General features: G+C 42.7%; 1 protein-coding gene across 2 annotated transcripts; it reads left to right on the top strand.

Moving 5' to 3' along the window:
• The first annotated feature begins 1,890 nt into the window (after window positions 1–1,890).
• LOC117746382 (rap guanine nucleotide exchange factor 4-like) lies at window positions 1,891–22,311 on the top strand. 2 transcript variants are annotated; one of them, XM_034555470.1, is made up of 30 exons: window positions 1,891–1,958; window positions 6,370–6,512; window positions 7,228–7,316; window positions 8,918–9,064; window positions 12,782–12,854; window positions 13,026–13,081; window positions 13,904–14,010; window positions 14,099–14,220; window positions 14,508–14,691; window positions 15,086–15,170; window positions 15,751–15,811; window positions 16,206–16,282; window positions 16,798–16,944; window positions 17,288–17,382; window positions 17,483–17,568; window positions 17,799–17,877; window positions 18,501–18,651; window positions 18,746–18,834; window positions 18,983–19,010; window positions 19,113–19,188; window positions 19,280–19,426; window positions 19,676–19,773; window positions 20,089–20,214; window positions 20,536–20,714; window positions 20,817–20,907; window positions 21,004–21,054; window positions 21,250–21,337; window positions 21,859–21,923; window positions 22,028–22,082; window positions 22,184–22,311. In XM_034555470.1, the coding sequence occupies exons 1-30, from the start codon at window positions 1,891–1,893 to the stop codon at window positions 22,309–22,311; spliced, it is 2,991 nt and encodes a 996-aa protein (XP_034411361.1). The 2 variants fall into 2 exon arrangements, with proteins under 2 accessions (XP_034411361.1, XP_034411362.1); XM_034555471.1 differs by lacking the exons at window positions 1,891–1,958; window positions 6,370–6,512; window positions 7,228–7,316; window positions 8,918–9,064 and having other exon boundaries at window positions 12,815–12,854; window positions 13,026–13,045.
• The last annotated feature ends 2,341 nt before the right edge of the window (window positions 22,312–24,652 follow it).

The following is a 24,652-nucleotide window of genomic DNA, read 5'->3' as shown; positions in this document are numbered from 1 at the left end:
TACCCGCTCCCTATTTTCACATAGTTCATGCATTGGACATAAGTTCTGGTTTTAGGCAATGCTTCATGCTCGAGACCTCCCTGCTCATCTTCCCTCCCCCTCACGCTCCCTTGCTCCCTTTACTGCGGTGGCTGCGGTCATCCCGTTGACACGCTGCTCTACTCTCAGCTCTCTCCGGTTTAAACAAAACAAGTGGAACTGACATTGCTTTGTTACTGTTTATACATCATTCACATGAGGCATCCTTCAAGGCCACAAACAGCTGCATCTTGCACAGATCTTTATTTAGGCACATGGCCTCTGTATACGGAAACAATGTTCATATACAGCTTCTTTATGCTAGTTGCATTATATGGACGACTTAATACTGACTGCTCCTCTTCTCAAGATGTGGGTCTTACTAAATCCTCTCATCATTGTAGTTGTTTGTCAAGAATATATATATTAAAAAATTATTATTGTACAGGTCATGTTTAAATGGTCAGTTTTTCGAGTGCAAGCCCTCTGCCCCTTCTTCCTCTTGTGTCAGGTTTTCAGGAGATCACTTTGCTACTTCCTAACCCAGTTCTTCTTTATTTGAATAAAGTTAAAATGTCTATATGTATATCCCTCCATTTTCCTCATGTTGCATGCCACTTTCATGCTCCCTGCCATCCATCAATGCCTTGGAAAGTGACACATCCTATTGACATTGAGCAACAGAGATTCCCTTACACTGCATTGCACTGTGTGTGTTTTTTTTTTTTTTTTTTACTGGAGGGGGCACTTTTCAAGAATCTGCCAGTTTCAGACTGCACAATATCAGCCGGATTATAGGCTAACCTAAAGGCGTCATAGTGGACGACCACCAACGCAGCATCCGGGAAGCCTCGTGACGTCCCGAGTTGTTCCCTCACCTCTGTGACTTTGACCAACAGGATCACAGGGCACTCCTCCACGTGCAACTAAACATGGCAGATTTGTTCTTTCCTTCTTTTTCTAGGCATCACACACACCTCCATTGTTTGTTCTTGTTTGTGGAAGTTGGTTCCTTGCACCTCCTTTTTGATGACATCACATGCGTTTGTGAAAGACGGGGACCAACCTGTAGTCTCATGTCACTTGGCCAAGTCACAGCATGAATTTATGACTAGAATCGCCTCATCAGACAGTGACAATTGTAACAGACAAAAATAGAGTGTGGTCTGAACCCGGCATAACACTACTCTTTGGTCCTCAGGATTTTAGAGAAGAATGGGAAACCAGGGGTCCTTTTCACCAAACTTGCAACATGCAATCTGCGATTTTTCTCTGTGAGATATTTATCTCGCCTGTGCATTTTTAAATGTTTAACTGGTCAGATTGAATACCAATCATATGGCATGAGTGTGCAAGAACCCTTTGGGACACCACTAATGTAAATATCATTTGAAAGCACATGTAGTGTCATCACCAAGTATTTAACCATTTAATCAAATATAAATTTGAGATTGTTGATATTGCTCAACAGATATAAGTAGGTCTAACTTGTATTTCTGAGCCTTATGTGTAGCAGTCTAACTATATATTGTACTAATAGGCTTACAACTGGCATGTTAATATAGTCTACCCTTATTTCTCCAAGCATTGTACTGCAGTGAATGTTTTTTTTTAGCCCTACAGTTGACCTCCAAAATCCCACGAAGACAAGTCCTCGGCATGCCACGATGAAGAGAGCAGCATCAGCATCAGCATCAGCATCAGCATCATCATCATCAGTCTGTGGTTGCGCGAGGCAGCTCGAAGCAGAGGGGCGGGGCGGGGCGGGGAGGGGAGGGGGCGCAGCCGGAGCGCACGTTCATTAACGACCACCGACAACCGGGTCGCTTCCTCCGCTAGCATCACGGCGTTCACCGACACACGACCGGGAAGATGGTCGCGGTGCAGATGACCCCCAACTCGTCTCCGTCGGCGGAGTGGATCTGCTGTCTGGATAAAAGGTGAGTGAATACGCTACGCGAGACACCGCCACGCCGTGCATCCATCCATCCACGCACGCACGCACGCGCGCACGCACGCACACAAACACACGAACACACAGCGATGACTGTGTTTTCTCAACCGCTCTTTCATTCATCCGCGTCAACGTGATCGGTCGCAACCGGCGATCGCTGCGCGTGCAGACTGTGAGCGTGCAGTGAAGGCACGACGGGCTTCGTTCTGAACCCACTGGAGGTGACCGTGTGTCTCCAGTGGAGAAACAGCCCTCGGACAGTGACGGTGACGGCTGCAGGGCCGAGCAGCATCACACCCTCTCGCTCGTGTATCTGCACGGTCAAAAAGGCGTTGGTGGCTTCGAGGTTCACCGGGATGTCTCCGCACTGCATGGGCTGATGTATGGCGGATTAGACGCACATGGTTTACGTCTTTCGGCTTAAATCCAATAGTCATACATTTTTAAAATACTACCATGGCTTGTATGTTGGTGGTTTTCTCAAGATAAGGATTCGTGGCAGACATGTGCTTCTTCCATTTGTGGCACAATGCTGCATGTGAGGATGTAGTTCTCCGAGCTGACTGAACAGGTTAGAATAATTGAACAGCCAATTTACAGAATAATTATCAACAACTGTTCACAATCCTGAAGCTGCAGTCTTCTATCTTCAATCTTCAGTTAATATTAAAGGGTTGTGCCCAAAAAAAGCACACTATCCAAGGGAGAGGGCTTGAATAAATAAAGAGGATGGAAGGTCAGCTATACACTAATTACTGTAGATGATGAACCTCACACCGAAAACAAACAATGATACATAAGAAATGGCACCCACAACTCACACCCACGCATACTGTCGCCTACACACCTCACTATGACACATCGCCACGTTACTATTGGCAACCTGAAGCTACCATCTTGTCTTCTCATCCTCACCTGTAATGAGACTGAATAAGTGCTGTTGTGTTCTGTCATTGATAGAAGTATTTCAGTGTAGGGCTGCAACCACCAAGGATGTTCACATTTTAATTTGATTCAATTAATTTAGTTTTGCTCAAAATCACAAATTTGCCTCAGAGAGCATATGATTGATCTGATTGTTGTTTTCTCAATTAATTGATAAATTGTTTTGGTCTATAAAATGAAATAACACAATAAAAAATAGCTTATCATCAAGATATAAATATCTTCATTTGTTATAATAAAATACTTTAAACATCTCTGGCTATTCACACCTGAGAAGCTGGAACCACGACATTTTTGCCTAAAGAATTAATGAAAATATTAACTGCGGATTAATTTTCCAGTTTTATTTTTTTAGATTAGTGTCTAATTCAGCGTTGGTTAAGTTTGACTTTGTTGAACGTGGATAATTGAGTAACATATGACATAAAATTCTAGTGAGAGGGGCGTGATTCTTACTGTACTGAAAGGTTTACAATTGTGAAATTGTTTACAATATAACAACAGAACAGTACTGTATATCTTAAACTTAATGCAGCAGATATGTGGGTGTGAGTGAGAGCAGCCAAGGTTGTAAGATTAGACTGGACAGTATCTTGGATATTGTAGACCACTCAGTGCTTCTCAGCTATGTGCACCTCATTCAATCAATACCCGTGTGTGTGTGTGTGTGTGTGTGTGTGTGTGTGTGTGTGTGTGTGTGTGTGTGTGTGTGTGTGTGTGTGTGTGTGTGTGTGTGTGTGTGTGTGTGTGTGTGTGTGTGTGTGTGTGTGTGTGTGTGTGTGTGTGTGTGTGTGTGTGTGTGTGTGTGTGTGTGTGTGTGTGTGTGTGTGTGTGTGTGTGTGTGTGTGTGTGTGTGTGTGTGTGTGTGTGTGTGTGTGTGTGTGTGTGTGTGTGTGTGTGTGTGTGTGTGTGTGTGTGTGTGTGTGTGTGTGTGTGCGCGTGCGTGCGTGCGTGTGTGTGTGCGTCTCCAGTAACTGTTGATGTGAAGAGTAAGAGGCGGGGACAGGGGGGAGCTAAAAGAAAGACAGAGGTTAAGATATGACTGTCTCTAATACATCTGTCCAAAGACATTTATTGCCAGCGAGTGTGAAGTATGAGAGCTAAAATAAGATTTGTTTTGCCCCAGGCAGGTAATAGACGGTCCAGTCAACACTCACACACGCACCGGTCCAGGTGCTAGTTGAGCTTTAGTGTCCCTCTGCTGCAGGAAAATAGAATCACAGAACATCGTAACCAGTTCACACACAGTCCCAGACAAAAGCAACGTGCAAGAGAAAGTTAAACCGCTGGTTCCATATACATATTATGTAGGTTAATTTGCAAATATGACGAGGCTGGATGCGTAAATTGATGAATACTTCAATATTTAGCGTTTTTAACAGGATCACAGGTTGTTAGTGGTCATGCAGATGGGTGTGGAAAGACACACGCATACAATTCAAGGGTATCTCTACTACAGTAATGTGTTAATCTGCCAGCTCGGGAAATCTGTTGTGTTGAGGCTGTCTGATGTGTTGGCAGGCTGCCACAAATCAACCTATGATGTATTTGTCTGGAAACAATGTTTTTTTTGCGCCAGATGGATGTTTCCTCAAACAATCTGCAGAACATTCTGGTGTCTCTCGGTTTTCTCTTCTGTGAGCCGGTCAATTTAGTAAATCCTGCGTGTGTGTGTGTGAGGCCATAATGTGTGGTTGAAAGCTGAGATCTCTGCTGACATGCACAGGAGTGGGCTGAGGAAAGGAGAAGTCAAAGAAGAGAGACAAGAGGGATGGAGGGAGAGTATGATAAGGTGAACAGCTCTCAGGTCACATCCGTCTCTCACCAACAGGGGAGGCCGATTCCTCTGGACAGGCAGGGAGCGAGCAAGCGCTGGATAACGACGAGAAGGACAAGGATTCAACCAGGCGATTATAACTGACGGATCTTAACAGTTTCACTGTGGACATATAGGTGAAGGGTGAGGCTGGTATTGCCCATTCAACCCTGCAGAGTTAACCTCCCTGTCTCTCCCAACGGCAGTGTGTGGGAGTCCACCTGTCTACACCATTAACCCCCAGCCTACACTGGGATATGACGCTCTGCCGGTGCACCGAAGGCCGATACACAGGCAGTAGGAGGATGATTGGAGGATGAGTCAGAGACAAAAAAATGATAAAAAGACAGAGAGAGAGCAGACAAAGCCCCATCTGTATTAGCCATGAGCTTGTGGCAGATGTTGTGAGGCAGGAAGACAGCTCGGGGACACAAATACATGTGTGTTTATCTCTGTATGTGCGTGTGGGTAAGAGGGGAGTCATCGCTGCCTGTGAGCTTGCAAAGGAGAACTAAAGGGATCATATTGGGTGGATGGTGAGTGCAGGCGTGTGAGTGGTGGGTCTTAATGGATACAGGGAAAAGAGGATGTGCCAGTAACGCAGATGAGAAAATGGGTAGCTTAAAAAGAAGAAGAGGGAAAGTCTTGCAAGAGGAGAGGAGAAAAATAGATGGAGATGAGAGAAGCGTTTAGTGGAGGCAGAGAGAAGAGAGAGAGAGCTGAGGGGAAGGAAAGAGGAAGATCGCCTCTCCTCTGTGAAGGAAGACATTAGCTATTCCTTGTGAACACACATGTGAAAGGATGAGAAAATAAGTGAATGAATGGGGCTAACTGCAGTGTGTGTTACTCTAAGGCGTATTCGCTCAGTAGTTTTTCTCCACCACATGGCAGAGCAGAATGTTTAAGCTCTCAGATCAAACTTCTGTGGGTTCTCCCGTGTGTGTGTGTGTGTGTGTGTGTGTGTGTGTGTGTGTGTGTGTGTGTGTGTGTGTGTGTGTGTGTGTGTGTGTGTGTGTGTGTGTGTGTGTGTGTGTGTGTGTGTGTGTGTGTGTGTGTGTGTGTGTGTGTGTGTGTGTGTGTGTGTGTGTGTGTGTGTGTGTGTGTGTGTGTGTGTGTGTGTGTGTGTGTGTGTGTGTGTGTGTGTGTGTGTGTGTGTGTGTGTGTGTGTTCAGATTTAAGCACATTAGGAATAGCAGCAAATGAGATCTTGCATCAACACCCTGTGGGGGGTCTGAGCCGAGAGAAGTAACGCCTGCAGCTTCATCGCTAAGACACTGACACAATGAAGGAACACACACACACATACACACACATACTGTAGGTAACACTAAACCATGAGCTTCCTTTTATCTCCAAAGGTCAATTCTAACCATATTTTCGTGTTTCAGTCCATTGACTGCCAATTGCAAATATACTGTTAACTGACTTCCTAAGCATATTGTGTATTTTTGATTGATTTCTTGTCCTCCATGCAGCAACAAGCTCGCTTAAAATAGATAATCCATCACAGTGAAAGTAACGTCATGTAGTTAATCATTTTGTCTCAATAGTTTTTGCCGTTAACATGTCAAAAAACCCACTGATGAGGTTCTTCAACACCTAATGTTCAATCTAATGCTGGTTCTTCCCTGCACAGGCCCTCTGAGCGCTCAGGAGAGGATGTGGATATTATCCTGACCAGATTGAGAGAGGTCAAAGCCTTCCATCGGTTCCCACCTCCGCTCTTACTGCAGATCTGTGCCGGTGCCTTTTATGAATGCCTGGAGAAAGGCATCACGTGTATGTACATGTGTACACACACAAATGCATACATGATTAGATTAGGAAATGAAATAATACGGTTTTGGTTTTGACAATAGATGTTCACGGTGTCAGGCTCAGAATAGTTATAGCATCATCATACAGTATATTCAGTATATGTTATCATGCGGAAGAGCCCATTGCTGTTTCTTAAGACTGTTTAACGCATTGGAATGCAAAGTACTGGTATTTTAATTCATGTGTACACACCTCAACACACAAATAAACCTTTTTTAGCACATGCGTAGACTATAGATGTTACTTATAAAATGTGAAACATGCATTGATTGTTTCCCAGAGACCAAGATGAGGTCTTCAAACTGTTTAATTTAGATATTCAATAGATCTTCTTACTCGTATAAAAGAGAGAACATTTCCCCCAAATTTGAGAAGCTAAATCCAGTGAATGTCTGGCATGTTTGCCTTTTCATAAATGATTTTCACTAAAAATCAATTTGTTGTTTCAGCTCTAAACCTTTGCAACTATTGTTTTTATTTATTTAAACTTACAATACAGCATACTGATATTTAGAATATTTGTCAAATTTGTTTCACAGTAACACAAGGAAGATTCAAAGAAGACTTTTGATACAGAAACTTTGTGTTTTAGAAATTCAACTAAAATATCCAAACCAATGTAAAAGTGCACAAAAAACTGCACTTTATAGTGTTTTCTGCATTTTCCTGTCCGCAGTGTTCCGACAGGGAGACATCGGCACCAGCTGGTATGCGGTCCTGTCTGGCTCTCTGGATGTCAAAGTGTCAGAAACTGCCAACCACCAGGTAAGATCAGACTCAAGTTATTCCTACAAGCTGTTTACATGGCTCACGGAAATTCATCCTTGAAAAATGTGGGCTCTTTTAAGGATTGAGCCACTATAATATAGGCTTTTTGATATTTCCTTCTTTCTTGTTTTTAAGATATTGGAGTGTCTGGATTGCCTTCCTGTTCCTCCTAATGAAAATTAACATTCCCATTTATATGCAACCGTGCATACTCCGATTAATATAACTTGTGATGGACTTGTTTGGCAGTGCGAACACATCCTTCCTCTTTTATTCCTTCAACCACCTTCCTGAAAATAACTGCTTTGCATGCATATTCAAAAACATATTGATATCCAGGTAGATTAGAAGATGTGAGTTTTTCCTTACAACCAATAAAGTAGGCTTGTCTTTTGGACTTGTTGGTTTGCACAACCAGTGAACAGTGTACTGTGTGTGGCAAACACGTGCTTCATACATAAAACTCAAATAGTATCGGCATATCCCAAATGTCCTAATCGGAAAATGCCCCATTTGGAATATGGCCTCATTCAGAATATTCAAATGGAAAATGCTGTTTTTGTGACCTGTACCAAATTTGGAATATTGTCTTATTCTGAATTAGCCCACATCCCCCTGCTTATATTTGACAGAGCAAAGCTGCCACAGCGCACACCACCAGTCCACTGAGCTTTCTGCTGCATGTTTGACCCTTTATGACAGAGCGTGAAAACAGGGTTATACTGTTCGGGACATACAGAGGAGAAGGGGGACGTTTGGGAAAAGAGAAAGGACTTGTTCCCAGATAAGAAGCCCCTCCATTGTGAAATGTCCTTTTCATGTATGTAGCCCTACAGTGCCATTGGTGGCCTAGTTTCTGTGGCTATATTTAAAATGTCAGTTTGAAAAGGTATTTGTCTAAATCACTGGACTGTGGGAATGTGTGTGCACATGTTTATGTGTGTTTGCTTGCCTCTAGCCTGTTCAATTATATACCGCACCCAGAGATGTTTTCCTTACAGGAGGCTCCGTTTACCAGGCCTTACCAGAAGACCTCATATTTTAAACTATTTGCATTATTTACCATAAACTAATATGTCTGCTCTTCATGTACGTCCATTTTTATGAAGCAAATCTTTTTACATGTCTTCTTGCTACTGCTGTGTAGTGGAGTCGAGGGTCTGCAACAATAAGGAGATTCACAGAAAATGAATTGGCTACTAATTTGATCATCGATTGATCATTTTCATCACTCTTTGAAGACAAAATGTAAAAGTGTTCTTGTGTGAGCTTCACAAATGCCTGCGTGAGGTTTTGGACTATTGGTTGGACAGAACAAGACATTGGGCTCATAATAATTGTAATGTGCATTTTAACAGTTTTTTGTTGTTGTATAAAACTAACAATTAATAAAAAATATAATGCAGTTTAAGTTTAGGTGCATCTCCAGTAGTGTCCCAGTTAAGAATGTTTACTATTTAGCCAAAAGCAGAACAAGTATAACCATTATTCTTGGAAGGACTCATTTGATCTTACTTAAGCCATAACTTGAAACGCATATTGACACATTCATTCTCTAATTATCAGTAGCCCAAATAATATGTTGTGTTTGTGTGCAGGATGCAGTCACTATCTGTTCTCTCGGGATTGGGACAGCGTTCGGGGAGTCCATCCTGGACAACACGCCACGCCACGCTACGATCGTCAGCAGAGAGACCAGCGAGCTGCTCCGTATTGAACAGAGGGAATTCAAGAGCCTCTGGGAGGTGAGCGACAAACCGTATGAGCGCCTCTACTTCATGAAGCTGGGAGGATGAGCTGGAACCGATGATTCAGCATGAACTCTGTCTTGGTAGCGTACCTAAAGCGTTCCATCTTTGAAAAACGTTTCTCTATTGAGACGGCAATTTCCCACACAACCTGCCACTGTAATTGCGTCTTTAACCACAAGAGGGCCTTCCACCATAACGGTGCCGTTCTGTTCCACCTGTTAGATACACAGGACTCTAAGGTCATGAAGCCGAGAGAGGGGAGTGTGTATGTACAATTCATGCATTTCATGTGCTTCATGTGTTGTGCTGGATGGATATTGTTTTCAGAGCTTGTTTAGCGTCTAGTTTAGGCTTTGTGCAGTTTGTACAGTACAAGGGGAAGATGCATCAAGATAAATACGCTTATGTGTTTAGTGCTGGCAGTGTAGTGGGAATCTTAAATTATCGAGAGCAGGGATCCCTTGGCCACTTTCTTTATCGTCGGACTCAAATGCATATTGAATCTAAATATTACTCCTTGATGAATAAACTATACACCTGAAACCCTGCCTTCTTCACAGCAGACATTATGATGGCTCACTGCAGGAAAAGCACAGCTGTAATCAACATTATTACTTACACCGGTGCTTTTCCTGTTATTACACGTCAAGCTGGTCTATTGAGCTCAAGAACCAGTTACAATGATCTGTATTCATGAATATATGACACAAGATATTACTTCTACTTGCAGTAGATGTTCACAAATGCAGACACTTGGCATTACAATAGGTAAGAGCATTGATACTCCTGGGTAATATTGGTAGATTGCAGATAAATAAAAACCCACATAATACTGTTGATTTAGATGTCCAGAAACTCAGCAGATATATCTGATATTACTAACAGAAATACACACATACACATTGGACGGTGCAGCAGTCAGTAACATGGCTTTGTCTTTGTCGTGGTTGCCGCTCCGTGGACTTCCGTGTGGAGGTTATTCTCTCCATTCACCGGGTCCCTCTCAGAGAGGCTGGATGTGCATCCGTTCACGGTGGCTTCAGTCGGCACCCAGAGACACGGGTCTGCCCGGTGGTTTGGTCTGGCACTTTGTTATTTTGGTCAAATCCAAATCCTTTAGACTCACATTAATGGTTTCATACTTTATAAGTTTCATGGGTTACTTTATTGTTAATTGTAGGGAATTTGTTTTGCTTGTTGTTGTTCACATTGAGGTCAGAGTTCAGGGTCAAATTCCAGAAAGATCACGAGTGTCTTGCTCAACATCGCTGAAGGACACTTACTCACTTTAAGTCCCAGTGAAATGGAAAATGTGAGCAGTGTACAGTTAAGAGAGGGATTTAAATCAACATGTTCACATTTTATTGGACTGATAAACATTGGGCGGGTTTAGAAAGAGCGTGATATGTTGCCACAGAGGACTGTATCTTCATTCACACCTCAGAAGTGAGTTTACCAGAACTCAGTAGCTCGGCCACATTAACCTACACACTGGAATCACCAATGTTATTGGAGTGCAATGTTAAATCAATAGAATATCTTTGGTAGACTTTTGTTTCTATTCGCTACTGTTTGAAGTCAAGTATATGAGGCTTTGATTACAGCTCTGATTGACTGTGGACAGATATCCACACATATTTTAAGTGTGTTTATATATTGATTATATCATGCAGCACAATTCCATCCTTAAAATGTGGGTTTCTAGTAGCTGTCCGTGGCAATGTGTTATACATGGGTAAAACTGTTTCAAAGGTCATTTTAAAGGTGCTAAATCCACATTCAGAGCATATCTATGATTGAGGCATTAATACAAATGCGGTGTTGTGAATTTGACTGTGGGCAACACACTGTATTTGTGAAGGTTTTCTCTAAAAAGAAAAGAAAAACCTTCTTGATGGCTTTTCTGCTACCGGTGTAGGTAAAAAACAGATTGCTCTAATAATAATAATAATTGTTGTTGCAATTTTAATGAAAAAAATAATGACCTTCAGTGTTGTTATTACTGGATGAATGGAAATTGGGTTTGCTGAAACGTGATATCTCCACTACTTACACAGGAAGATATGAAAGTGAGATAACACAATAATTGGGTATGCCATCTTATTATTGGGTTTGTAGTGTGCTTATTTGTCAACGAAGTGCACTCAGTTTCCCAATCTGCTGTCTATTTTAGGTCAGTAGACAAAGAACAGAAAACATAGCCCGGAGGTTGTCCTTGTTTGAAATCGTGTGTGTGTGTGTGTGTGTGTGTGTGTGTGTGTGTGTGTGTGTGTGTGTGTGTGTGTGTGTGTGTGTGTGTGTGTGTGTGTGTGTGTGTGTGTGTGTGTGTGTGTGTGTGTGTGTGTGTGTGTGTGTGTGTGTGTGTGTGTGTGTGTGTGTGTGTGTGTGTGTGTGTGTGTGTGTGTGTGTGTGTGTGTGTGTGTGTGTGTGTGTGTGTGTGTGTGTGTGTGTGTGTGTGTGTGTGTGTGTGTGTGTGTGTGTACTACCCCATAATTCTAACACCAAGTGAAAGATGGATGAATAAACACAGTGTTAATGTTGAACAGTGTGTGTTTTTCTGACCCGTGAACGTGTAAACATAGAGTATATCAAACAGCCAACTGGTTGGCTTGTCCTGTGGCAAGTCTTTCTCACTTTATTTTGCCTTTCACCTGCTCTGCATGGCTCCTGCCCACTTCCTCTTTCCTTTTGGCCACGTTGTGTCTTTTGCCAGCTTCCTCCCTCTCCATCCTCACCCTCACTACTCCTTTCTTTCTCTCTTCTGTCTCCTTTCTCCTCCACTAGAGTAGCTCGGTCATACAGAGACTCAGATCACCGTGGTAACCTGTGAGAGAAAAGTGGTTTGGTTCTTGGCTCGATCACAGCGAGGAAAGGAGGGTGAGACTGGGGCAACTGTGTGTGTGTGGGGGGTGTGGTGGGGGTGGGGGTGGGGGGGAAGGGAGGAGAGAGAGAGAGGAGGAGAGAGAGAGAGAGTTGTTTTAATCAGAATCCGGTGTGTGAGCTGTCAAGTAGCAGAGGGCAGCTCTCTGGGTTTCAATCCCTCCAGCATTAGGCGAGTGTGTTACCTCAGGTGAGTCTGTGCAACTAGTCTTTGGTGTGTATGTGGGCTCAATGGTGTTGCACTGTACTGTTGCTGTATACTTTTATTTTAGTTGTCTTTTTATGAAATGAAGTTGTTTAACTACGTTTTTCCTGTGTCTGTGTGTGCAAGAAAAACAATGACAAGGGGGTGTTTGTGTCTTTAGGCCAAACAGATGCTCTCTGTGTCTCAGAAGGCATGGGTTGCTGGGTAATGACCTTGCAGAAGAGCAATGGCACATTCAGGCTCAGAATTAACTGCTGTGTGTATCTCAGTGTCCCGCCAAAAAAATGCAAATGTTTTGTATTATTCTTAACCGCTGTAAGAGCAGCATCTATACACATTTAGCAGCTCTGCATGCTCTCATTAACCCCGGTTTGAATGCTGCTGTGAGCGTGTGTGTGTTATATAATGTTAGTTGTTCGGCATGTAAATGATCTTGGTTGTACAAAGGGCTTTGTTTTGAGGGGCACTTGCATTGTGTGTCTCTTGAAAGTAACGCTGTTTGTGCGTTGGAGAGGGACAGACATACAAGATCCATGATATCTCATAAGTGATGCATCATACTCATCGAGGCGTAAATGTTTTCAAGATTTCCATCTTTTCTGATGCGTGTGTGTTTTATCTTGTAGAAGTATCGTCAGAGTTTGGCTGGACTGTTGGCCCCTCCTTATGGAGCTATGGAGAGTGGATCCAACAATGACAGTGAGTACACACACACACACACACACACACAATGTTGGCTCAATGTAGAGCCGGTTATAGCGTCTAAGTTACACAATTAATAGGTTGTATTTTTATGTTCATAAATTGGAAAGTATCTGCATTCTGCAAAAGTCTACAATTCAGCTGAACAACATGTATTTTTCTCCTCAGGACTCACTGACAAAGACAACATGAACTCAGACTCTGCAAACAAAGCTCACAACAAGGTACATTTCTCTCTCCAGCCCACTGCTTGGAACTGAAGGGTTTGTCTTGTTCAGTGTGGCAACTTGATCTTTTAAATAAACTCTTCCAGCACGTTTTGGAGAGCTGTGCCCTTCCTCATGACACACAAAGCCTGAATGAACCAGACTCACAACCAATATCCTGTGGGCCAGGCTGCCTCAGTTTGTCTTGGATTTCTCTGCCTCACTACTTGTGTCGGACAAATGTGTATTGAGGGTTGAGTGTATTTTAGTCTCGGCCAGTAGTTGAGTGTACAGTGCAGAGAAAAGCTCGTAAACCGAACCATAGTGTGATACAATTGTGCACTGCTGCATACTCTCATGTTCGTGAATGAATGAGAATGCCAGAATGAATTTGGGAGGTGTGTGTGTGTTCGGAGAAGAGACAAGTGATGACGCACAGCTGTGATCCTCTGTAGTTATGCTAATACAAGCTAATACATGTGCATAGACGAAAAAATCCCATCTGCCCAATTAGCAAGCCTTCCTTTGTTGTTTTCAACAGCAGCTGTTTGTGTATGCACATCTGCCTCTTTCTAAGGTGCAGGTGTCATCTGTAGAGGATGTGTTTGCGTGTATGTACTGTGTTTTTTGATTTAAATGTTTTTACTTCGAGCATTGTATTGTTGCTGCTTTACTGTATGTTACAAGTATTAAGCTGCAATACTTACAATACATGCATCCCTTAAAGAGTTATACATTTTATTGTGCATTACAGCCTGGAGTCGGCATAAGTGTTGACTCTTGGATTACAGTTAACAAACAGTTCACAACTCTCCCCTCATGTCGCTGTGTGTTCTGTAGATCCCGTCAGAGAAGCTACAGAGAGCGGGGAAGGTTCTCCGTAACGCCATCTTGTCCCGAGCCCCACACATGATTCGAGACAGGAAGTACCACCTCAAGACATACAGGTAAAAGCATGCTTGTCTACAATTCCAACTGTGTTGACGAAGAATTATGCAACAGCTCTAGAAAACTATTGTTGCGCGTGTTTTGCAGACAATGCTGTGTAGGCACAGAGCTGGTGGATTGGTTGGTGCTGCAGAGTGCCTGTGTTCTTACACGGTCCCATGCTGTTGGCATGTGGCAGGCACTTCTAGAAGAAGGGGTGCTCAACCACGGTAACTCAAGCCTTTGCTTTCTCTGTTGCTTTTGCAGCTTAGTGTATGCTGTTTATTTTCAAGATGCTGCAAAGTTGCCATAACAATACAATAGTCACTTAACTAACCTCTATTGACTTGGATTGGTGGTTTAACTAATTCTGAACATTACAGCATGGAATTTAACTAGGAGATTTTAAGCCGGAGCAAAGAGTAGATTTTAATGTCTAAAATGATGTTCAGAGTTAAGAAAACATCTGCATGCACAATGTGTGTTCATACAGTGTTTGTGTTGGTCTGCTCCTCAGTGGACCAGGAGCTGGGCTTCCAGGACAAGTATCTGTTCTACCGTTTTCTTGACGATGAGGAGGAGGACACACCGTTGCCTAGTGAGGAGGAGAAGAGGGAGAGCGAGGAAGAGCTGCCAGAGACCATCCTCCTCCTCGCTCAGATTGGCCCTGACGCACTGCTGCGCATGATCCTCAGGAAATCGTCAGTAACAGTTAATGATAAATAATACATAACATTGACAACACATTACTTATTGCATATACTGTATATTACTTTCAAGTAAGTACATTATGGTTATTTAACCATTTCCCCTTTCCTGACGCTTGTCGTACGTAATTTGCCTCTGAACTGCACTATTCTTTTCATATTTTAATCAAGCTGGTGAGTTGACATGCTGAACCAATTGTAATCCAAAACCGACTACTATCATGGGAAATAATATGAACAAATCCTCTGTATTGGATACTTTCCAAACTGCTACGTTATTTCAGCGTCAAGGATGTGTTATCATTAATTTTACTGCAGTGTATTAAGAGGTGAAGCATGCATGAAATTGTCATGGTGAGTTGATCGTGACAAGTGTGTGTGTCTGCAGGCCTGGTCAGAGGACAGGGGACGACCTAGAGATCATCTACGATGAGCTGCTTCACATCAAAGCCTTGGCTCACCTCTCTAACACTGTGAGTCAGCCAGTCCACTTTTCTTTTAAAGGGACAGTACAGATTCCCCAAGAAGGCCATTGATTGATAAAACCTGTTGCCACAGTCTTCTGTTTATTTAGGACCAGAAGGAGAAGTTGTAGTCACTAACATTAGCATTTCTCTTAACAGTGTAATGGGACAACGTTGTACAATAATCTGCCCTGTGTTGGCAAGAATTAATCACGTGGAGGAGTCCTTGAGTCTCTGTTGTTGTTCTCAATGTAGTCCTAGAATCAACATTGTGTGTATTAAATGTGATCACATTATTACGCTAATGAAAAGTCACATGAAGCACATTCCAGGAGCTGAATGTGAATTGCAAACAATGGGCTTTCCCATTTAACTTGTTTTTATTCTTCATTTTCCTATTGAACACAGTGCTTATGAATATAAATGTCAGCAAACTAAAAGTCTCAGGAAGCAAAACTCTGTAAGGACCCCTAGGTCTTTTTTTTGGTAATCTTTAAAAACCCTGATCTGTGCATTTTACTGTTCTCTCACATATGTCTGCAGTGCAGCTCAGTCCAGTATGACTTGAGCAGTGTACTCTGGTTTGTAGGTGAAGAGGGAACTGGCGAGCGTCGTGATCTTCGAGTCGCATGCAAAAGCTGGAACCGTGTGTGAGTGTTTGCTTTGTCCACTTTGACCTAGGATGCATTTCTGTTTGTGTACATGGTGAACAGAAGGGGTTTTCATGGCGGACACAAAGCCCGTGCAAACACTGAGACAACTCAGTTACTCTAATTAGCTGTGGCCTCCAATTTAAGTCCTGTTTTTCGCCTGTATTTTGGCAACTTGTCAACATAAAAAAATATCATAAATCATCTATAAGCAGTTCTTGTTTGCAATGTACCCCATTGTGCAGAAATCACTGGATTACTTTGCTACCAAAGAAAACTTAAAAATGTGACTATTCTTAAAGTGTGCCTCACACTTTGAAGACCTGGACGTACATAATATATGTTTTAATAATGTACGTGGGGGTGATATATGTTAGTCCTCTTTATCTTCCAGTGTTCAACCAAGGAGAGGAGGGCACGTCATGGTACATCATCCAGAAGGGCTCTGTCAATGTGGTTATCTATGGCAAGGTGTGTGTGCGCTTGATTGCATTCATCCACCTACATGCTTACGGTTCTTTGTTTGACACATGAACATTGCTAGAGTTTTCTGCTTCATTTGGTGATATGTCATCTGTATGTAATGGATTTAAGTGTGTAGCTGATCGTGTCTGCGTGGAGCAGACCAGCAGCATCTGCCCTGTGGGTCTGGGAAACACCAACAGTGGAGTTTGGCAGACTCACCATGACTCATCTTGTGTGATTAAATAGCTTAAGGGATTGTACACATACACACTTTCACACCACACCGATTTACAACCACTGAACAGGCAGATGCACATACATATACACATACACATGCCCACGTGCGTGCAAACGCATTGATCACCCTGCACACGTGCACACACGCGCATGATTCATCTCAGTGTTGTGTGCCGCTGCGCCCGTCTGACTCGTCTTCAGGGCTTATGATGACTAATAAATTGTGTTTGTGTTGGAGTGTGTTGGTTTATGTGTGCATTCATGTGTGTGTATGTTTGTCTCAGGGTGTGGTGTGTACGCTCCACGAGGGTGATGACTTTGGGAAGTTGGCCCTGGTTACAGATTCACCTCGTGCTGCCTCCATTGTGCTGAGAGAGGACAACTGTCACTTCCTTCGTGTGGACAAGGAAGACTTCAACAGGATCCTCAGGGTAGGCAGATGAGATGGACATTTACCCTCCGATGGGGATACAAGTGTCGTCACAGCAGCACCAAATTACTACCTTCGTACCAAATTGTTACAAATACTGCTCTCGGCAATGTGTATTCATAAAGTCCCTGCTAAGTCAACATTCTTTAAGTTAACAGTAAGATGCAATTTGGAGAACACTATCTGAATTTCCATCATTTGAGCTGTCTGAAGCATCTCACTGCACAAAATGCCCGGTGATGTTGCCTGACTGTGGTGTTTGTCTCCCTCCTCTGGTACAGGAGCTGTATTACATTTGACATGGTTTCGACTGATTTTGCACATGCATTTTGTTGTGTTTTTAGGATGTGGAAGCCAACACAGTGCGGTTGAAAGAGCATGAACAAGCGGTGCTGGTGTTAGAAAAGAGTCCTCGCGCCTCCACCCTGGGAAGCATCAAGTATGTGTGTTAGCGTGAGGGCTCTTGCTTACATATTGAGAAAGGAAGTGTACAATAGAGTGAATCGCCCCCTCTGTCACTCTCACCTCACCTTTTGCAGGTACACTGTGATATCTGGAACACCAGAGAAAATTCTCGAGCACTTCCTGGAGGCCATGAGGATGGACATACATCACAATGAACCAGGTAGCCAAATAGAAAATTAATAGGTTATTATGAGCAATGAATTTTAAATAGATGGTTACCAGAGATCGTCCAGACAAGCTATGAAATGCATTATAATGAAAGCGGGTGGATGGAGGGACGGTTAAGCAAACTTAATGGATTAATGATGAAGGCATTTTCTAAACACTTTGAATCTCTTGATTTCCCTCCTTTCCCCTCCCTTACCATCGGTTTTCCTTCTCATCTGTTAGACCCAGCAGTGGATGATTTTGTCCTCATGCACGGTATCTTCATGCCCAACAGCCGGCTGTGTCCTCTACTCATGGCACAATATCCTTTTTGCCTTTCTGTATGTACGATTATTCATTCTTTATTCATATTGGCAATGATACTTATCAGGTCGGTGCACTCACACATTTATAACTGTCTTCAACCCCACTCAGACATGGACCAACATGTCTTTTGTTTACTGCATACAACAGTGTAACGGTGCTACTGACAGCGACTTGGATTGTGCAATTTACCAGTTCTGTTTCTGGAAGCGCTGAAGCAGCAGTAGACCATCCAGCACTAATGAACTGCTCACAGAGTGAACGCCTCCCTTCACACCAGAGTAACAAGTTGTAATAACAGATGTCTTTTCTGATTGTCTTAGTCATTGCAGTGCACGTGTTCAGCAACTTGCGCTTTACCACTGCTGCACTGATGATTATACACAATAAACAGAACACTTTTGTGCTTTATGGGAGGCGGTAATGAGGGTTGACTGAGGAGGATGAAATATCATTTCTGTTTTCAGGAAGGCAGACCGTATCACGTACTTTGTCATATTATGGATTTAGCTGCTGTAACGTTGTACAGGTCTGGAGCTTCAGATCGACATTCAGCAAACAAGATATCGCTGTCACCCTGTGTGTTATCCCCTTTGTGTTTATCTTTAACCTTGTGAGCACCTACCATGCGACATCTCCACCCGGTTCTGAACAGGAGAGGTTGGAATATGCGCTCAACAGTAAGAGGAGGGCCCTCATTCTGACCCTGCGCTGGGCTAGCACACATACATACCTGCTCCAGGAGGAGCCTGCTGCAATCTCTTTCCTTGAGGTGACTTGAATAAGCTTTCAGATGCAGTAAATCACGTGACTTTCACTGTTCAAATGCCTGCTCTGAGTCTGATTCCTCCTCTATGTCCCTGTAGGAGTTGTATGGGAGTTTATCAAATGATTCTCGGATTTTGAGAGCTTTGAAAGACTTGGTTCCTGACCTTGAGAAAGTCGTCAAATTACAGTACGTTTCCCAGCTGCTGCGTGTTAAACTTTCACCATTATGTTTCAATGTTTAATATGTATTAAGTACCAGCTACATTTATTGTGTGTGTGTGTGTGTGTGTGTGTGTGTGTGTGTGTGTGTTTCTACACATTTTCATATGTTGTAGTTCGGAAGAAGCTAAATCTTTAAAAAAGGTATTTTCAGACTACTGTTTTCAACATAATTCAATAGCACATTTAAAATGTTGTCATGACGATGTGGATGTTGACTACACACTATCTTGTGTAATTCAACAGAAAACTCTAATACGACAGTTCAGCAATGGGGAGGAAAGGCTGCAGAAGAAGCAGCCGATCAGGAATCACGATGACAGTAAGTTGCTGTGTGTAAATATTCCTATTCACTTAACCGATCACATACCATAGTATTGTATTTCAGTACCATTTCATTTGTATGTGTCTAGTCCTGTTGAAGGTGTACTGTGGTGATCACACATACACCACTATCCGGGTCTCCGTGGCAGCGACTGGAAGAGAAGTGATCAGTGCCGTGGCCGACAAACTTGGCACCACTGATGAGCTTGTGTTGGTCCACCTCAGCTCTGCATGCGGTAAGAATGCAGAATGATTCAGATGTGAAAGAGCAATTCTCAGCAGCATTACCTGCAAACAGGTTAGAAGTTAGCTCAGTGGCCTCGTTAAAGAATATACCCTGAAGACATGATGAATACTGTTAACCGTGTATATATTGTGTACTATGTATGCAAGGAGCAGGATTTTAAGTTTGCTAACTGAAAATGGTGTTACCTAATGATCCTAGAGTAGGAACATATCATAACTACCTCCTATTTCTGTTCCAGAAAAACAAATCCTGAAGTCCAATGATGTTTCAGTGTTTTCTGCTCTGAGCACCAATGGGCGATTGTTTGCCTGTCCTCGGGACCAGCTCAGCAGTCTGGTAGGAGATTCATGTTTCCTGTTTACTTAGAACTTCCACTCTAGTTTTCATCAAATGGCCTTACAGTAATACCTTGCATGCATTCTTTGTTGTGATTTATATTATGTTGGTGATATATGTACATACATGAGTTCATACAGTGATCAATAAAGCACAGCTTGCCATGCCGAATGGGCATTGTAGGCACTATTACAATGGGTCTTTGTCACATGACATTGTTTGAAAGAAGCTATGAGCCAAATGCCTTGATTGTAACACATTGATTCATTAATATGTGAAGATTATTTTGCGTGTTGATGTGTTTTTGTGTCTCAGACTCCTCTTCCAGAACAGGAAGGTCCCTCTGCAGGCTCCATGTCAACGTTTGAGCTGATGAGCTCTAAGGACCTGGCTTACCAAATGACCTTGTACGACTGGGAGCTCTTCAGCTGTGTGCATGAGGTATCATCACATATGCATATACACACTCTTTAAAAACAACTCCTGGTCAGTAGCAGAAGACGAGCATGCACAGTGAACCTGTGAAGTCTTATTTGACACTTTGAAAGAAGAGTTGGGTATGGACACATACAAGTGTAACCTTTCCCAGCATGCAGTTTATTTTTTTTAACTGGCCCTTTTCGACATTGATGCTGCATCAATGTTCATAATTTTAAAAAAAACACAGGAGTAATGCCTAATAGATGCAAGGTGGCAGGACATGTCCACTGGATTACCTCCGAACCTGCTCCCCTTAATGTCTCCTCCCTCCTCCCCCCCCAGCATGAGCTGCTCTACCACACGTTTGGCCGGCAGAGCTTCAAAAGAACCACGGCTAATCTGGACCTGTTTCTGCGGAGGTTCAACCACGTTCAGCTGTGGGTGGTCACCGAGGTGTGCCTCTGCTCACAGCTCAGCAAGAGAGTCCAGCTCCTCAAGAAGTTCATCAAGATAGCAGCACAGTGAGTGGCGGCTGGCGACTGTCGCACACTTCATACGTATGCTTATTAGTACACTCTAGACGAGATTCACTTCATGTCTGGCTTGTGTGTGTTTGTCCACAGCTGTCGGGAGTTTAAGAACCTCAATTCATTCTTTGCCATCATTATGGGGATGAGCAACCCTGCTGTCAGCAGATTGAGCCAGACGTGGGAGGTATATTTTGTTTAATATCTATGTCTGTGTCTCCAGGGAACCTTGACGGTATTAAACTGTTGCTAAAAGCGCTACATTTTTCTATTTTTCATACAGAAACTCCCCACCAAGTTTAAGAAGTTCTATGCTGAGTTTGAGAGTATGATGGTGAGTTGCATGACGTTTCATTCACCACTATTGTGTTGGGTTGGCAACAGACATCTATAGGGGGAATCATTTAAAGCCAAAACCGTAGCCCAGCTGTGTCATTAGGGATAGTTAAGACAATGTGTTTTTTTAATTTGGGTGACCTGAGTTTCAAATGTCTTTAAAAATGGACACTGTTTATATGTTTGGTGACAGGACCCATCAAGAAACCACCGCTCCTACCGACTCACTGTCACCAAACTGGAAGCACCAATCATCCCCTTCATGCCCCTCCTTCTCAAAGGTACGACTTTGTGTGGAGCAGCTGGGCCGGGAGGTCCGGCCAAATGGTTAGATAAAGCAAAAAAAAACAAGTTGTTTTGTAATATGTAAAAGTGCAAAAAAATTCACATGGATAAAAAAATAAAACAGTAATTCAAACAAAGCATAATTTCAGTGACCAGTCACATTGGTATATCCACACACCAAACCATGGAGCATCATCAGGAGGGACACATGTGTTTTGCCACTGTTTACTCGCTAACGTTCCCTCAAATTCAACCCAAAATTAATGGATTTTTTAAAGTAAAAAGTAATGTGGACGACAACTCTGCACCAGTAAAAGCTCCAAAGCGTTGGAGATTCATTATGAAAGGCAGTAATGGGTGAGGATAAGCAGAATATTTATTTTAAGCATTACGTAATGCATATTTAAAGCCTTTTTCACAGTTTTTTCATTTAATGTTTTTTCTTTTTAATCATTGACTTTCTTTAGTTATCAGAAGTGGACTTTAAGTTACAAATGGTTGGCTTATTTCTTTACAGACATGACATTCACACATGAGGGCAACAAGACCTTCATTGACAATATGGTCAATTTTGAGAAAATGGTGAGTTTCTGTACACGTTGAATGATTTATGTTTTATGCGTCATACTGTTCTTCACTCAAATTGGATGTAACATCTAAAGAGCCTCTTATCCTTATCTCCTCAGCGTATTATAGCTAACACAATTCGGCAAGTGAGGCACTGTAGAAGCCAACCGTTCAGTAAGTCTGCTTATTACTTCACTTTTACCACATGTCCATGTTGGCTTTACACAAATCTTTCAAATCCCATTTTTCTTTTGTTTCCTTTCTTACTGCATTAGATCCAGAGATATGCCAACCGAACAAAAATCAAGCAGACGTACGGAGTTACGTGAGGAAGCTCTGCGTGATTGACAACCAGAGGGCCCTGACGCAGCTCTCCTACAGGATGGAGCCTCGGCGGACATGAGCTCAAAGTCTTCCACCATCATCGCCTTCTCTGTGACGTTAGCATAACAAACCTCCGCCCCCACACACATGACCTGGATAAAATAACACAACTGGCCGTTCAGTAGCAAATCAGTCAATGACTTTAGCACCGCCGTGGGCTATTATGGACGAAGGACTCACTACTGTGCCATTAAAAGCCTCTTCTTCCTGGACAGGCAGAATCTGTTCAGCTGCTCTCTTGTCGCCGTGTCTTTGAGGGTTTTAAGCGTAGTAGTTGTTACTGTTTGGGACCTGTTGGATAGAACTGTAATGTATAGAACTTGAATCAATACCCTGCATGACTGAACTTCATAGGCTTTGCGTTCTATACAGTGTATTTCTATCGCAGAGTCCTGTAATGTTGTGCTACCCCAACTGAGCCCTAGTTTACAATATGTTACTGTACCTGCCTGTAAAGCAAACCTCACTCTCCTGATGGTCCATTCATAGACAGAAAACCCCATAAACGAGACTCTTCATTTCTTTCCTGTTAGATATGAAATCTGAAAGTACTTATTTATTACTCCATGAACTAAATGATTATATCCAAGTTTTGAAAATCTTTGGGATTTGATGTCCTTTCAGTAAATATCAGTGTCCCTTAACTAGTCGGACACAACTACTAAACAGAGTATTAGTTTGATTAAAACCCTAGTTGTATTGCCAACAGTGTTCAAATTCATTACTGCAGTATCACGTTTTATTTTCGCATCGGACTACAACTCCTATAGAACATGAATTATTCTGGTTGATGAAGTAGGAATGATCTGTTTGGAGGTCAGTTGTATAACCAAATTGTACTCCTTTTATTTGGAAGCGATGATCCTAGATGTGGCGTCTTATAGGCAATTTCTACTTTTGAGGGGAAATCTTGTCATCTCAGTCCGTGTAATTGTTTTTTATACATGTGGGTGTAGATTGTGAGCGTGTTCTTCATTTTCCTTTTGATCTCAGGAGCTTCTGATGTGATAGTGTGTGTCGAGAACTGCCGTGAGGCTGGCTCTCCCCAGAACAGCCTGTAACTGTACTCGTCTGTGTGATCTGCCTTGTAAATAAAAATAGCTAATTTAACAGTGCTTATGCTTTGATGACATTCTTTAAAATGAGTTCCTAGAAAGAAAGAGGATGGTGATGCATCTCAACATATACAAAATATTTAATTCATACACAGACTGGCTTCAGCTAAAGGGCAACCAGGAAGTTTAAAAGATGTGGCAGGGAGGGTCTAATGGGCCACGCAATCAAGCTGCATTGTGGGTGCTTGTGGAGGCATCCAGATATGTTCTTGTAAGCGAAAAGAGGAACTTGTAATATGTGCCTTAGAAATAGACAATATTGTGCACACGTGATGATGGTGAACGACTTTAGATCTGAGTGAATTAAGTGGCAACACTGACTTTCATGCTCCCTTGATGATCTCATTCCATTTAGTCAAAATCAAAACCTATTTCAAAGATTGAAATAAACTTTGACGCAGATAAATCAACACGGTTCAAAGAGGAGGAACCTTTTTTTAATTTCCTTTAACAACACCCTAATGCAATAATTCCTACTTGCAGATGAGCCATTTTATTTTCTGTATCCAACCGTTCTGTACTCTGGTGTAATGATTCATGGCATCGCAGCTTCTAGGAGTCATGTTTTATTCACTGTCCTGTCTCCTCTTGCACTTGATTGCTGACACTGACTGAGAAGAATCCTAACTTCCCATAGCTGTTCTCACCTTTCCCTACACAGTGATGTCAGCACGGCTGTCTTGCTTGATGATGTCACTGGGTCATTCCTGTCAGGCTGAGTAACATGATGTCCCCTGCCCGGCTTCTCTGGTGAGTGAGTTTGTTTTTAGATGCAGAGTGTTTGAACGATGGATTTAGATATTTGAGGCAGTCACCCTCGTTGCTCACTGATTTACTATGTCTGACACGCTATAGGCTCTCTCTCTCTCTCTCTCTCTCTGAGTGTGTGTGTAGAGCTTTATATAGACACAGTTATCCAGGAAGAAGGAATGCCCTGGATGCCAGTGACCATATTTGAACAGCGTGTCTGCTCCAGGCTGACTGCACACACTGACTGCAAACCGTAACTTACACACACTTAAACACTCACCTCTCCTTCATCTTCTCGCTCTGTGTGTGAGCTTTGTGTTGTAGTTACACTGGATCACCACTATCAGGCAATGTAATACCTTCTCTACTCTATTGGTGACAGCGGGGCTTCGACTTCTCCTGACTCAGACGGAGCAAACTTCTCTCTCTCTTTCCAGCCCTTTCTGGTTTCCTGTCTCTGACAATCTATTCTGCTGACTGACAACGTCCACTCTG

Source organism: Cyclopterus lumpus, chromosome 17 (genome assembly GCF_009769545.1).
Source record: "Cyclopterus lumpus isolate fCycLum1 chromosome 17, fCycLum1.pri, whole genome shotgun sequence".
NCBI classification, from domain to species: domain Eukaryota; kingdom Metazoa; phylum Chordata; class Actinopteri; order Perciformes; family Cyclopteridae; genus Cyclopterus; species Cyclopterus lumpus.
This window is presented reverse-complemented; position numbering and strand designations above follow the sequence as displayed.